General features: G+C 57.3%; 1 protein-coding gene across 6 annotated transcripts in view; it reads right to left on the bottom strand.

The window, feature by feature from the left end:
* Nucleotides 1–333: 333 nt before the first annotated feature.
* The window catches only part of MICAL1 (microtubule associated monooxygenase, calponin and LIM domain containing 1), a 46,899-nt gene continuing 35,098 nt past the window's right edge, over nt 334–12,134 (bottom strand). For all 6 annotated transcript variants that reach the window (XM_075909977.1, XM_075909981.1, XM_075909982.1 and 3 more), the window contains exons 18-25: nt 9,065–9,147; nt 8,296–8,935; nt 7,730–7,803; nt 6,753–6,854; nt 4,651–4,744; nt 4,222–4,321; nt 3,621–3,694; nt 334–1,758 (exon numbers count right to left, since the gene is read on the bottom strand). In XM_075909977.1, the coding sequence (XP_075766092.1) occupies nt 1,595–1,758; nt 3,621–3,694; nt 4,222–4,321; nt 4,651–4,744; nt 6,753–6,854; nt 7,730–7,803; nt 8,296–8,935; nt 9,065–9,147 (1,331 nt within the window). In that variant the 3' untranslated portion in view covers nt 334–1,594. The remainder of the gene's footprint in view (nt 1,759–3,620; nt 3,695–4,221; nt 4,322–4,650; nt 4,745–6,752; nt 6,855–7,729; nt 7,804–8,295; nt 8,936–9,064; nt 9,148–12,134) is intronic.

Raw genomic sequence — 12,134 nt, 5'->3', positions numbered from 1 at the left:
GGTCTGCCGCGCAGGCCCTGAGGCAGGACCTCAGGGAGCGGGAGTGGCAAGGCCTGTCCCGCCATCTCACAGGGTGTGTCGCTGCGCTGGCGTCAGAGGAGTGGCGTGGGCGCTACAGCCCTGCTCAGGAGGGGTAGCCCAAGGAGCCAGTTTCCCTGTGCATGATGCTAACTACATCCAAGCGAACTCCACGCCCCCTGAGTGCCAAAACCCAGCCGTTATCCCCTCCACGCCGGCTCCTTGGTCTTTTCCTCTTCGAGCCTCCTGGGGGAGCCTGAGCCCTGCTAAGCCCCACCGCGTTCCACTGCAGCCAGACAGGCGGGACAAGGTGGGTGAGGTTTAAAACTTTTATTGGACCAATTTGAGTGAGTGACAAGGCTTTAAGCTTCACAAAGCTCACCCACCTGGTCTCTCTAATGCCCTGGGACCCACAGGGCTACAACACTGCATAGGAGAGCGAGAAGCTACAGGGTGCTGTGACTGAGGGGACCAGCAGGAGGTGCTGTCCCTGTGACTGGAGCAGAGCAAGGCCCCCCTGCATCTCTTGCTGTAACCAAGACATGCTCCCGGGGTAGGGCCTTGTGTACCTAGAATTCGCAGGGGCGCTGAGTGAACTGTAGCAGCGCTGTGATTGGCTGCAGAGGGTGCGCCTGGTTCTCACAGTCAGTGTGGTGCAACCAGCCTGCCCCTCACTACCCTGGCTTTGCCTGCTGTCACTTTAGTAATACCCGTAGGAAAAAACACTACCCGGAAACCAGCAGGTCTGGCCCCCTTGAGCGCGGCAACAGCAAACAAAATGTCTCGCAGGCCACGCACAGAATCCTGCTGGGCCGCAGGCTGCTCACCGCCGGCTCAGACACTCCCCCAGTGCTGTTGGTGGCTACCGCAGCCCAGTTGGTTCCACAGGCGGGTGCTGCCGCCTGTAGCTGGTTGAGGAGTTCTCAGGGGTGGGTCTGGGCTGGCGGACACACTTGGGGGACTCACCAAGAGCAGTTTCTGGCAGGATTGATCTGAACGGAATCCAGCAACTCCCTGAGACCTGGGCTTCAAAGGAACCTGAGAGCTCGTGCCCTGAATAACTTAATTGTGCAGATAAAGCTCTAAAACCAAAGCGGTGGAGAGAGACGCACTCGGCAAGGCAGCTGGAGTAAACCTGAAACTCCAGGCGCTCAGCTCCCACCCGGAACGGGGTTACGGCAACAGCTGCCTCGGGCATTTCTACCATGCTACAAGCCCAGTGCAGACCTGGTTCTCTAGAGATGCTAAGGCACAGCCAGCGCTGCCCCCTCGCTCTGGGGAGCCGTGGCGTGGGAGAGGAAACTGCTAAGCCGGCCTGGGCCTAGCCCCAGGCTCGTCCTTGCATTCTGACTCAGCAGGTGGAAGAGGGGCTGCCGGTCCAGGCAGCAGCTGTGCCCCTTCAGTGAGGCTTTGGCTGTGGTTTGGGGTCAGGCACATGCCCCCCTTCCTCCGCCATGGTGGCCAGAGCCCGCAGGCCGCTCTCTGGCTGCTGGGGAGAGCCGCAGTCTCTTGGCCTAGCAGGACAGGAGCACAGCCCACCTGGGGAAGGTCCGGCAGGCATCGGGGCGGTGGCTCCTTAGGCCGCACAGCCGTGCGCTGTCCCCGGGAGACCCTCGCTCAGCTCGGTAAGGCGCTTCTCCTCCAGCAGCTGGATCAGCACATTGCGCTTGTTCACCACCTCCAGCAGCTGGCCCAGGATCTCCTTCTCCGCCCGCTGGTCCTGAGGCATCTTCAGCGTCTCTGCAAGAACAGGGACCAGCCTGGCATCCAGCACAGCACACAGGCGGTGTTTGACTCGCTCTCCCACCCAAGAGGCCCTGCCCAGGTGTGAGGCAAGACAGCCTCCCCATTGGCACAATTGCCTCCTTCCCTGTGGTGATGCTGGACCCAATACCCAGTCAGGCTGTTGCGGGAACTGCCCAGCACGTCCACAGAATGAATGAAAACACAGCGCACAGTCAACCTGTGGAACTCCTTGACAGAGGATGTTGTGAAGACCAGGACTTTAACAGGATTCAAACCAAGGGCTAGATACATTCATGGAGGGCAGGTCCATCAATGGCTCTCTTTGTAGGAGGCTGAAAGTGGGCTGTAGGGAATGGATCATTTCCCCGTTCTATTAAATCCCTTTGGAACACCTGGCATTGGCTACTGTTGGAAGACCTGACCCAGTCTGGCCACTCTCATGTTAGAATCAATGACCTCTTGAAGTCTCTTCCAGTCCTAGTGTTCTATGAGTCCAGTCCCTGCCCTCACGGCAGGACCAAACACCATCTAGATCATCCCTGATAGGTGTCTATCTAACCTGCTCTGAAATATCTCCAGAGATGGAGATTCCACAATTCCACTAGGCAATTTATTCCAGTGTTTGACCACCCTGACAGTTAGGAAGTTTTTCCTAATGTCCAACCTAAACCTCCCTTGCTGCAGTTTAAGCCCATTGCTTCTTGTTCTATCCTCAGAGGTTGAGGAATCATTTTTCTCCCTCCTCCTTGTGACACCCTCTTAGATACTTCAAAACCACTGTCATGTCCCCTCTCAATTAAAGGAAAATTTATCTTTTCCAAACTCAACAAGCCCATTTCTTTCAGTCCTCTCTCATAGCTCATGTTCTCTAGCCCTTTACTCTTTTTGTTGCTCTTCTCTGGATCTTTTCCAATTTCTCCACATCTTTCTTGAAATGTGGTGCCCAGAACTGGACACAATCATAGAACCATAGAGCTGGAAGAGACCTCACGAGGTCATCAAGCCCAGCCCCCTGCTCTAGGCAGGACCAATCCCAACTAGATCAAGCCAAGACTTAAACACCTCTAGGGATGGAAACTCCACTACTTCTCTAGGTAACCCATTCCAGTGCTTCACCACCCTCCTAGTGAAATAGATTTCCCTAATATCCAACCTGGACCTCTCCCACCACAACTTGAGCCCATTGCTCCTTGTTCTGCCATCTGTCACTACTGAGAACAGCCTCCTCCAGCCTCTCTGGAACCTCCCTTCAGGAAGTTGAAGGCTGCTCTCAAATCCCCCCTCACTCTTCACTTCTGCAGACTAAACAGACCCAACTCCCTCAGCCTCTCCTCATAGGTCATATGCTCCATAGGTCAGATTGAGGTTCAGTTCACCCATGGGTGCAAAACACCGATCTCCCTGAAGGGATAACCCCGCCCAGCAGCCCGGGAGCCCAGTGGGAGGGTGGGAGGCTCTGGGCCCCGCTGACAGCAGGGAAGTCAGGCCTACATTTTGCAGAGTGGCTGATTCTGCCTGCCCAAGCGAGTGAGCTCGGGCCTGGTCCTTGTAGGGGTGCTGAGCACCCCCCGTCCTGGGGAGTTCCACAGGTGCTCAGTGCTTTGCCAGGCACATGGGGAACCTGGCATAGGGATCGAGCTGGACCCCCCCAAAAAGTGAAGCGCCCCAAATTAGTGAGCAGGCTGGCACAGAACTCTGGCTTGAGGCTCCAGCTGTGGAAGGGGACAGGTGGTGGCTGCAGAGAGACACGGGCGGGAGTGACACTACAGCCTGCCTCCGTTCCCCCAGGTGCCTGTGCGTGACCAGACCACCCGGAAAAGGACACCCCAGGCCAGCAGGGGCGTGCTCCCTTGTACCTTCCATGTTCATGTATCGCCGTAGCTCCTGGTCCAGCTGCCATTGCTGCTCCTCCAGCTTCAGCTCTTGGGCCCTGCAGGGGGAGAAAACAAGAGCTCGGTCAAACCCCAGAGCCGGGACAGGTGCAGCAGCAAGGCATGGAAGGAAATCTTGGCCCCAGCTCTGTGCCTTTAAGGACACCAGTAACTCCCAGCTGGGGGGTGGCAGGACGTTTGGGTGGCTGCAGCTGGGCAATACCACAAGCGCTTGGCACACCCTGCCTGTATCAGCCTGGTGCGCAAAGGGTCAGAGGTGTATTGGAGTTCATGCCCCCCCACTGGCAGGGGGCCAGCTGCCTACGTAGGCCAACGTGTCCGGTTCAGTCTGGAATCTGGCCAGAGCGGGAGGCCATCGCTGGCAGGTAGGAGCCCTGGCCTTTCCTGTTGCTCCCAGCGCTGGGGCACAGGCCCATGACAATGGTTTGGGACAGGCACATCGCAGGCTGCTGACGTGTGGTGGAGGAGGAGGGAGTGGTCGGCGCACTGGTGGGGTGACTGAAGGAGCACTGAGTGGCACTGATTGTGCGGGCGGACACACACACACACACACACACACACTTACGCGATCATGAGGTCCGACTCCTCGGAAACCAGGCTGTTCTTCTTCTGCACCAGAGAGAGCAACTGGTTCATCCGCTGGCTTTTCAGCTCAGACTGGTCCCCTGGGTGGCAGGAAGGGAGAATGGCTAATCTTTTCCATCATGTGTGGAATAAATGTTTCTATATGCACCGAGATGCGTGAATGTGCACCACCAGTGGAAATACAAACCCTCACTGTGGGCGCTCTGCTAATCAGCTGGTGGCATTGGACTCTCCCCTGAGAGCTGCACAAGTGCCCCACATACAGGGAACGCTGGGTAGGCCATCAGAGACAAGCCACCTGTCACAGGTCCAGTGACACCCATGGGGCTGGGGTGACGATAGTGTCCCTATTGGCAGTGTGTCCTAGTGGTGCATGTCTGCCGACGCTACTACCTCAGGGTCCCCCTACCTCCTTCGCTGCGCAGCGATCTCTCCAGCTGGATCCCCTTCTTCTCCAGCTCCCGAAACGTCACTTCAATCTCCTCCAGCCGCCTCTGGATGGACTGGAATGCACCGGAGAGAGGAGAAAGGTTATTTGGGTGTCTGGTCTCCCTTTCCTAGCAACTCTGACCTCCGGGGAAGGGTCCCCTCTCCAGCTGCTGGCAAGGGGGCCAGAGGCCAAGGGCCAATCCTTAGCACCTAGGAATTGGCCTGGGAATTAATGATTTGGTCCTTTAATCAATGCATTAGCACCACCGACCCTCTGCACCATTCGTGAACAGGCGCAGGGATTTGTCCAGCTTCGCAGCCAGGCACCCCTAGTGCTGGCAGCAGAGCGCAGGAGCCCTGCAGGGCTAGAAGCGACCGCGACAGGTCAGCAACGCCAGCCCCTGCATTTCATCCAGACAGGTGTCTGTCCAACCGGTTCGGAAAAACTTCCAGGGACAAGGTTCCCACAGCCCCCCCTTGGAAACCTGTTCACAGCTCGGCTACCCTCGGACTTAGAAAGTTGGCCTAACAGATAACCTACATCTCCTGCCAATGACGCACTTGATTTGTCCTCCCTTCTGTGCACATGGAAAACAATCCTCCCCGTGCTTCACCGCTCAGAAGGCTGCTATCAGATTAGGGATGTAAGCAACTAGTTGACTAGTATAAACTTACCAGGCAGTCAAGTAGTGACTCAACTAGTCGCTTCCTCCCCCCCCCCCCGCCCCCCCCTTGCTGCTTTTATCAGAGAGGGGTAGCAAAGGGGGGGAGCAGGAGCCGGTGCTGGGGGGAACTGGCTTACAATCCAGTTCCCTCCTCAGCACTGTCTCCGCAGAAGGCGGCAGCGGCGTAGCAGGGGGACTAGGCGGGAGCTGGGAATCAGCTGATTCCTGTCTCGTGCCTGGTCCCAGATGCTGCGCTGCTGCTTTCGAAATGTATCAGGAGCAAGCTGGGACAGCCGATTCCTGGCTCGCGCCTGGTCCCCCCACTGCGCCTCGGCCTTTTAAATATATGAAGAGCCTGGCAGCTATTAATACATTTAAAAGGCAGAGATGCAGCGGGGTTAGCTCCCAAGGCCAGGAGCTAACCGCGCCGTGGCGCTGCAGTTTCCCCCCTCGTCAACTAATCGAGTAGTCAATGGAAATTCCATCGACTATTCGAGCAGCTGATTAAACGCAATTTAACATCCCTAAATCAGATCCTGTCTCAGTCATCTTTTCTCAAGCCTAAACAGGGCTGGCGACAGACTTTGGGCAATGGGGGAGGAGCGGGCTCAACTCTAGATCCCCCAGAAGGGGAGGGGCCTCATGTGGAAGAGGCGGGGCTAGCACAGCCAGCCCTTAGCACCGCACAGGGCTTGAGTGGCAATTTAAAGGGCTCAGGGTTCCGGCTGCCAGTGCCAGAGCCAGAGCCCGCCGGGTCTCAGGGCGACTGCTCCTCCCCCCTCCCCTCTCAGCAGCCCTGCGGCTGAACGTGCCTTTTTTTAAAGGTCCCCCCCTGCAATGAGGTTGTCTGAGCCTTTCATCCTTTTTGTTTCTCTCCTCTGGCCTCTCTCCAATTTGTCCACCTCTTCCCTAAAGCGGGACCCCACAAACAGGACCCGGGCCTCCAGCGGAGGCCTCCCCAGTGCCAATCACAGCAGGACAGTCCCCTCCCACGTCCGTGTGGCGCTCAGGAGACAACGCCTCCGGATGCTAGCGAGGCTCCTCTCATGGCTGCAGCACGTTGATTCTCGGTCACTCGGTGATCCACCTCGTCAGCTGTGCCGCGCCGGGGCTGGTTATTCCCCATCGTGTAGCAGTTGTGCGCGTTTGACTTTTCCTTCCTACGTGACGCACTTTGTCACCTTGTTAATGTCAGGCCAATTCTTCAATACGTTTGAATTTGAATCCTGGCCTCCAGAGTGCTTGCAACCCCCCTCCCTCACCCCCCGCAGTTGAGGTCATCTGCCCATCTGGTACCCATCCGAATCCACGCCCAAGAGAAGGCGAGAGTGGGCGGGGAAGGAACTCTAGCGAGATGCGTCAGGAGTTCACACATGGCAAACGAAGGATGCCCAATTGCATTTCCTGTCAGCGTTACCTGGGCTTTGCAGAACCTCTTCATCTCTGCCTCTTTGGCGCGGCGGGTCAGCGTTCTCTTCCAGGTGGGACACGTTTCCTTTTCGCCCACAGACAGGAGACACTGGAAGTTCAACACAAGAGCCAAGGTCAGAAGGGGGCCAGGGCTGCCCGCAGGGCCTGGGGCTGCTTGAATCAACTACAATTATTCTTTATAGTTCTTGATGCACCCCTCCACTGCCAAGCCACAGGCTGGGTTCTGCCCCAGGTGGCTTGCCAGCTACATCAAGGTGAGGACAGAAGGCAAAGGGATGGGGGGAAGGTGAAACAGACTCTGGGACCCACTTACTGCAAGTTAAACCTTGTAGTGTAGATAGGCCCCCTGAACGGGCCTTCTGTGCCCCACAGCCACACCCACATAGCTCCATGAGTGCTCGTCTGTTGCAGGACTGCAGCCCAGGCCGCTCACAGCTGTGGCCCATGTGACATCCTGAGGGCCATACAGGTAGCGTAGCCCACAATGTACACAGGTGGCGAACCGCCCCACCCGTCTCTTTGCAGGGTGTCACAAGGAGGAAGGAGACAAATTGTTCTCCTTGGCCTCTGAGGATAGGACAAGCAGCAAAGGAGGTTTAGATTGGACATTAGGTTGGTCTCAAGTTACAGTGAGGGAGGTCTAGGTTGGATATTAGGGAAAACTATTCCCTAGGAGGGTGGGGAAGCACTGGAATGGGTTCCCTAGAGTGGGGGTGGAATCTCCATCCCTAGAGATGTTTAAGTCCTGGCTTGACCAAGCCCTGGCTGGGATGATTGAGCTGGGATTGATCCTGCTTTGGGCAGGGGGCTGGACTTGATGACTCCTGAGGTCTCTTCCAGCTCTATGGTTCTAGGGTGGGTAAACACTGGACTCAATTGCCTAGGGGGGTTGTGGAATCTCCATCTCTAGCCCTTCCAGTGCTGGATTAACACATCGATCGACTTCAAACTCATCACACTCACATTCTCTCGGAAGTACCCGAGGTCTTGGCTCTGCTCCTCTTCGCCATCGCTGTCGGTCTCGGTCTCCTCTCCATCTGGGCAGACAAAAGCAGATTCAGGACTAGCCCAGGCAGGCCTGCTGGCAACCAGCGTACAGCTCTGCTGCACAAGCACAGGAGGGGGAAGTGGCTGGCTGTGGGTGTATTCTGCCTGGCTTCTCCATGGCTCGCTCGCAGCCCTGTGTCTGGGGTCGGGCCAGCCAGCTGGACCCAACCGTGATGGTGGGTTTTGTGAGCCGGGCGCCTGTCCTCTGTCACTGCCCCGCATTGCGCACAGCAGCTCAGAGCGCGCAGGCTGACCCAGCTAGCTAGGGGAGTAGGCACCTTCACCCACCCTCCCGGCCGCGGTTACAGTCTGATGCAACATTGCTGCAGACAAGGAGATCAGCCACCAGCGCGGCAGTTCTCTGCCCTGCAAGTCATGGGGGTGCTCTGGAGGGGCAGTGTCTGCTGGGAGCGAGGGGGGAGGGAGAGCATGGCTGGAGAACCGAGCATTCGGCTGCACCAGACACTCAGAACTGCAGTTACCTTCCTCTTCCTCGCTGCATTCAAGCTCAGCCCAGCTGACCTGGGCTCTCGCCGGAGCAGCGTTTTGCAGCGGCTCCGAACCTGCCAGGTGCTGCCCAGGGCCCCCCTGGCTCTGCGTCTCCGAGTCCAAGGTCAGGCGGAGCGTGGACAGCTTGAGCTTTTCCAAGGGCGACAGCTGGATTTTCTTCCTCTTCCTGGTCTCCTCCTCCTCCTGCCCGAAGTCTGGGGGCGGGGGCCCCTTTTCCAGAGGCCGAGGCTCTGGGCTGGGTTGCGGCAGCGCTGCGCCCACGGTGCCAGGTTCACGGCGACGCTGTTGCTCTTGCGGAGACTGGCTGTGGGCCCAGACGCCGAGGCCGTCCCCAGGCTGGGCCCTGCCTGCCCCACCGGAGGAGACGGGCCTTCCCATGTTATCCTCCAGCACAGCGTGGGGTTGGGCTGCAGGCTGCTGCATGTCTGCCGTGCCGGCGCCTGTGTCCTCTCCGGCTGGAACAGCTCCCTCCCACGGCTCTGCAGGCTGCGCCACTGCCGGCTCCTTCGGGAAAGGGGTTGGGTTCTCCTCTGTTAGCTCCGCCGCCCCAGTGGCCAAGCCCTGGCTGCCGGCCTCGGAGGGAGAGCAGCCGGGGGGGCGCTGGGAGAGGTCCTAGCAGGGGCCAGACGCAGAGGGTTAGAACGGGGGATGTTAAAAAGCAGGCAGTTGTGTGACCGTGTTACCCAGCTGCCAGCGCTGGGCACGTCCCCAGGGGTGCGGGCACGGCAGGGTCCCACTCACCTCTTGTGGCACGGATCGGGGCTCGCTGTCCGGCCCGTCCACGCTGCGGGCAGTCGGATAGTGCAGCATGCAGTAGAAGTGTCCTGGGGGGGAGAAACCAGACAGTGTCACAGGAGGATCGCAGAGCTGCTGCCAACGTCTTATACGGAGCCCCTGCCCCAAGGAGCTTACAGTCTCTCCGTGCTGTGCTTGTACAGCACCTTGCACAAAGACCGGGGCCTGATTGGGCTCCTAGGCAAATAGAAAATAATTAAAACTGAGGACCAAGGGCTGGGTGGGGTCTGGACCAAAGGTTGCAGTAATAACCATACCTGGAGGGAGGGTCAGACTAGAAGAAGAGAAATGGAGCTACCTCCTGCCTGTGTTAGATTAGCAGCAGAACCCAAGAGCAGGGGGAGGGGGGGAAATGGGCTGAAGCTGGTTAAATATATAAATATTATAAATCAGTCATGCAGCTTTTTTAATCAGCCTTCGTTTGCTTACTGCAGCTCCCTCCTACGCTGCACCAGCTCGGCTATATTCCTCTATCTTTGTTACTGTCGCAGTCCTACTGAAGACAACGTGTCCTTTCAGCAAATCTGGTGAACCCAAAAGTAACTACATTAAACACACAAAAGCAGCTTTTATAAACCTGACAGTCAGCAGAAATATCCTCCTGGGGCTGGTTTTTCAATTGTTTTCTCCTGAAAATGCTTGTGTTTAAGCAAACATCCCCCCTGCCATGGTTAGACAGGCAAATAACACACAGGGCTGCAAACCTGACCAGGAAACTGATGAAGGGTTTGTCTACACTGAAAAAAAAAAGTGTGTTCTTCATTTCAGTGCAGACACAACTCAGTTTGGCAGGCTGAGTCCAACCCCAGGCTACCCGAGGGCGTTCTTCTGAGCCACTAACTTGAATTAACAGCCCCCTTGCCATGTTGGAGTTGGGTCTGTTTAGTCTACAGAAGCAAAGAGTGAGGGGGGATTTGATAGCAGCCTTCAACTTCCTCCAAAGAGGCTGGCGAGAGGCTGTTCTCAGTAGTGAGAGATGGCAGAACAAGGAGCAATGGTCTCAAGTTGCAGTGGGGGAGGTCCAGGTTGGATATTAGGAAAAACCATTTCCTTAGGAGGGTGGGGAAGCACTGGGATGGGTTCCCTAGGGAAGTAGTGGAGTCTCCATCCCTAGAGGTGTTTAAGTCTTGGCTTGACAAAGCCCTGGCTGGGTTGATTGAGTTGGGATTGGTCCTGCCTAGGGCAGGGGGCTGGACTTGATGACCTTCTGAGGTCTCTTCCAGCTCTGTGATTGTATGATTCATGTCTTCACTGCTATTTTCATCCAAATTACAGAACACCTGTTTTGTGCAATCTGGACAGATCCCAACAGAAAGGAAACTGACAATGGCTGGATCTCATTGGCCATCTGCAAGCAATGCAAAGAGGAAACCAGGCATAGTGGCAAGCAGGCTGGATTTCACACTCCTCTTCCTTTTTCAAAGCCAGGAGGTCTCAGGAATGGAGGTGAAGGTGCAGGTGGAACCACTGGAATCTGGCAGTCTCTGGTCAGGCAACACGACCATGGATATTGCTGGGCCAGAGAGCCCAGCTAGGAGCCCCAACCAGCGGCAACAAGTCTGGCAGCTGGGAGCCCCTACTGGGCTGGTGGCAGGGAGCGCAGCCCTGGCCGGGGCCAGGAGCGGATCCCCGTGGTCAGGACTGGTGCCGACGGCTGGGAGAGGAGCCTCCTGGTCTGGTCTGGCTAACTCCCTAGTTCAGGATGCTCAGGTCCCGTGGGTGTCCGACCAGGGAGGTCCAGCCTGCGGTTAAGCACATGGCTTGAGGATGACACTGCTCCTTTCAAGCAGGCTGCAAACCTAATGGACCTGGAGCCACGTCCTGGTCTCTGCCCAGGCCTGTAACTCAGACCCTCTTCCCATAGCTGGACTTTTCCAGGGAGGGATTTTGCACTGACGTAGCAGTGGTGCCGAGCAGTGTTCCCTGCGAGCTGAGCCCGCTCAGGAGAGGTGCCAGTGCCGCCCAGCTGATGAGCAGAACACCCCCGGCCCGTCTCCACTGGTGGGGCCCGTCCACACAAGCCTCTAAGTGTAACCATCACCGGGCGGATTTGAACCGGGGGCTCTCTGGAGCTTAGTGTAGGAGCCTCTACAGCAGGGGTGGGCAATCATTTCTGCCCAGGGGCCACTTCAAAAATTTTGGAAGGGGCAGGGCCTAAATGGGAAGGGGCGGGGCTACGCCACTCCCAGACCGTGATTGGTCTGGGGGAGTCCCTTTGTCCCCCTAGGCACCCATGCCCTGGAAGAGGCTTGGCATGGTCCCCCACCCCCGGGCTAAGCAGGGATGGGGGCAGGGGAGTGCGGGAAGCCTCCTCTGCTCTCGCCCAGCCCTGTGAGCAGCACATGGCGCTTCAAAGCGCCACATGCTCCTGGCAGGGCGAGAGGAGGCTTCGTGCGCTTTCCTGCCCCCAGGTCCTAATTGGCCTGGGGGCAGGGGAGTAGCAGGGCCTCCACGGGCCAGATCCACCCACTTGGCGGGCCGGATCCTGACCGTGGAGGCCCTTTCGCCCACCCCTGCTCTACAGCTTGAGCTATGAAGCCGGCTGGCTCTCTGCTTAGGCTGCGGAGCTCCCTTGTTCTCATCTCCCGCGGTAAGTGGCCTAGGAGCCAGCATGGGACGGTGAACCACACCCACTCGTGTGGGGGTTACCTAAACACATAACAAAGCTTATTCTACACACAGATGGAAAAAATTAGAGGGCGCCTCGGTGCCAAGTGCCCCACGGAAAATCCTACAAGGAATTGCTGGTGCTCTGCCATGATGAATAATTCAGCCATTTAATGAAACTCGAGCGGTAGCCCAACTCCCTAGCAGCAAACTGCAGGAGGAGCTATTGTTTTATTTAAAACCACCTCCCACTCTGTCTCCCATGAGCACAGCTCTGCCTGTAGGGAATGCGAGTACCCCAACCATGTGGAGGCTGGGGGTTGGCTGCAGAGAGGGGTGGACTCACACACCTCCCCTCTTCCACACACATGCGCACACCCGCATGCCTAGACCTCTCCATTTGAATGGG

Source organism: Pelodiscus sinensis, chromosome 27 (genome assembly GCF_049634645.1).
Source record: "Pelodiscus sinensis isolate JC-2024 chromosome 27, ASM4963464v1, whole genome shotgun sequence".
Classification (NCBI taxonomy): Eukaryota; Metazoa; Chordata; order Testudines; family Trionychidae; genus Pelodiscus; species Pelodiscus sinensis.
The sequence above is the reverse complement of the archived record's forward strand: the minus strand, read 5'-3'. Positions and strand labels throughout refer to the sequence as shown.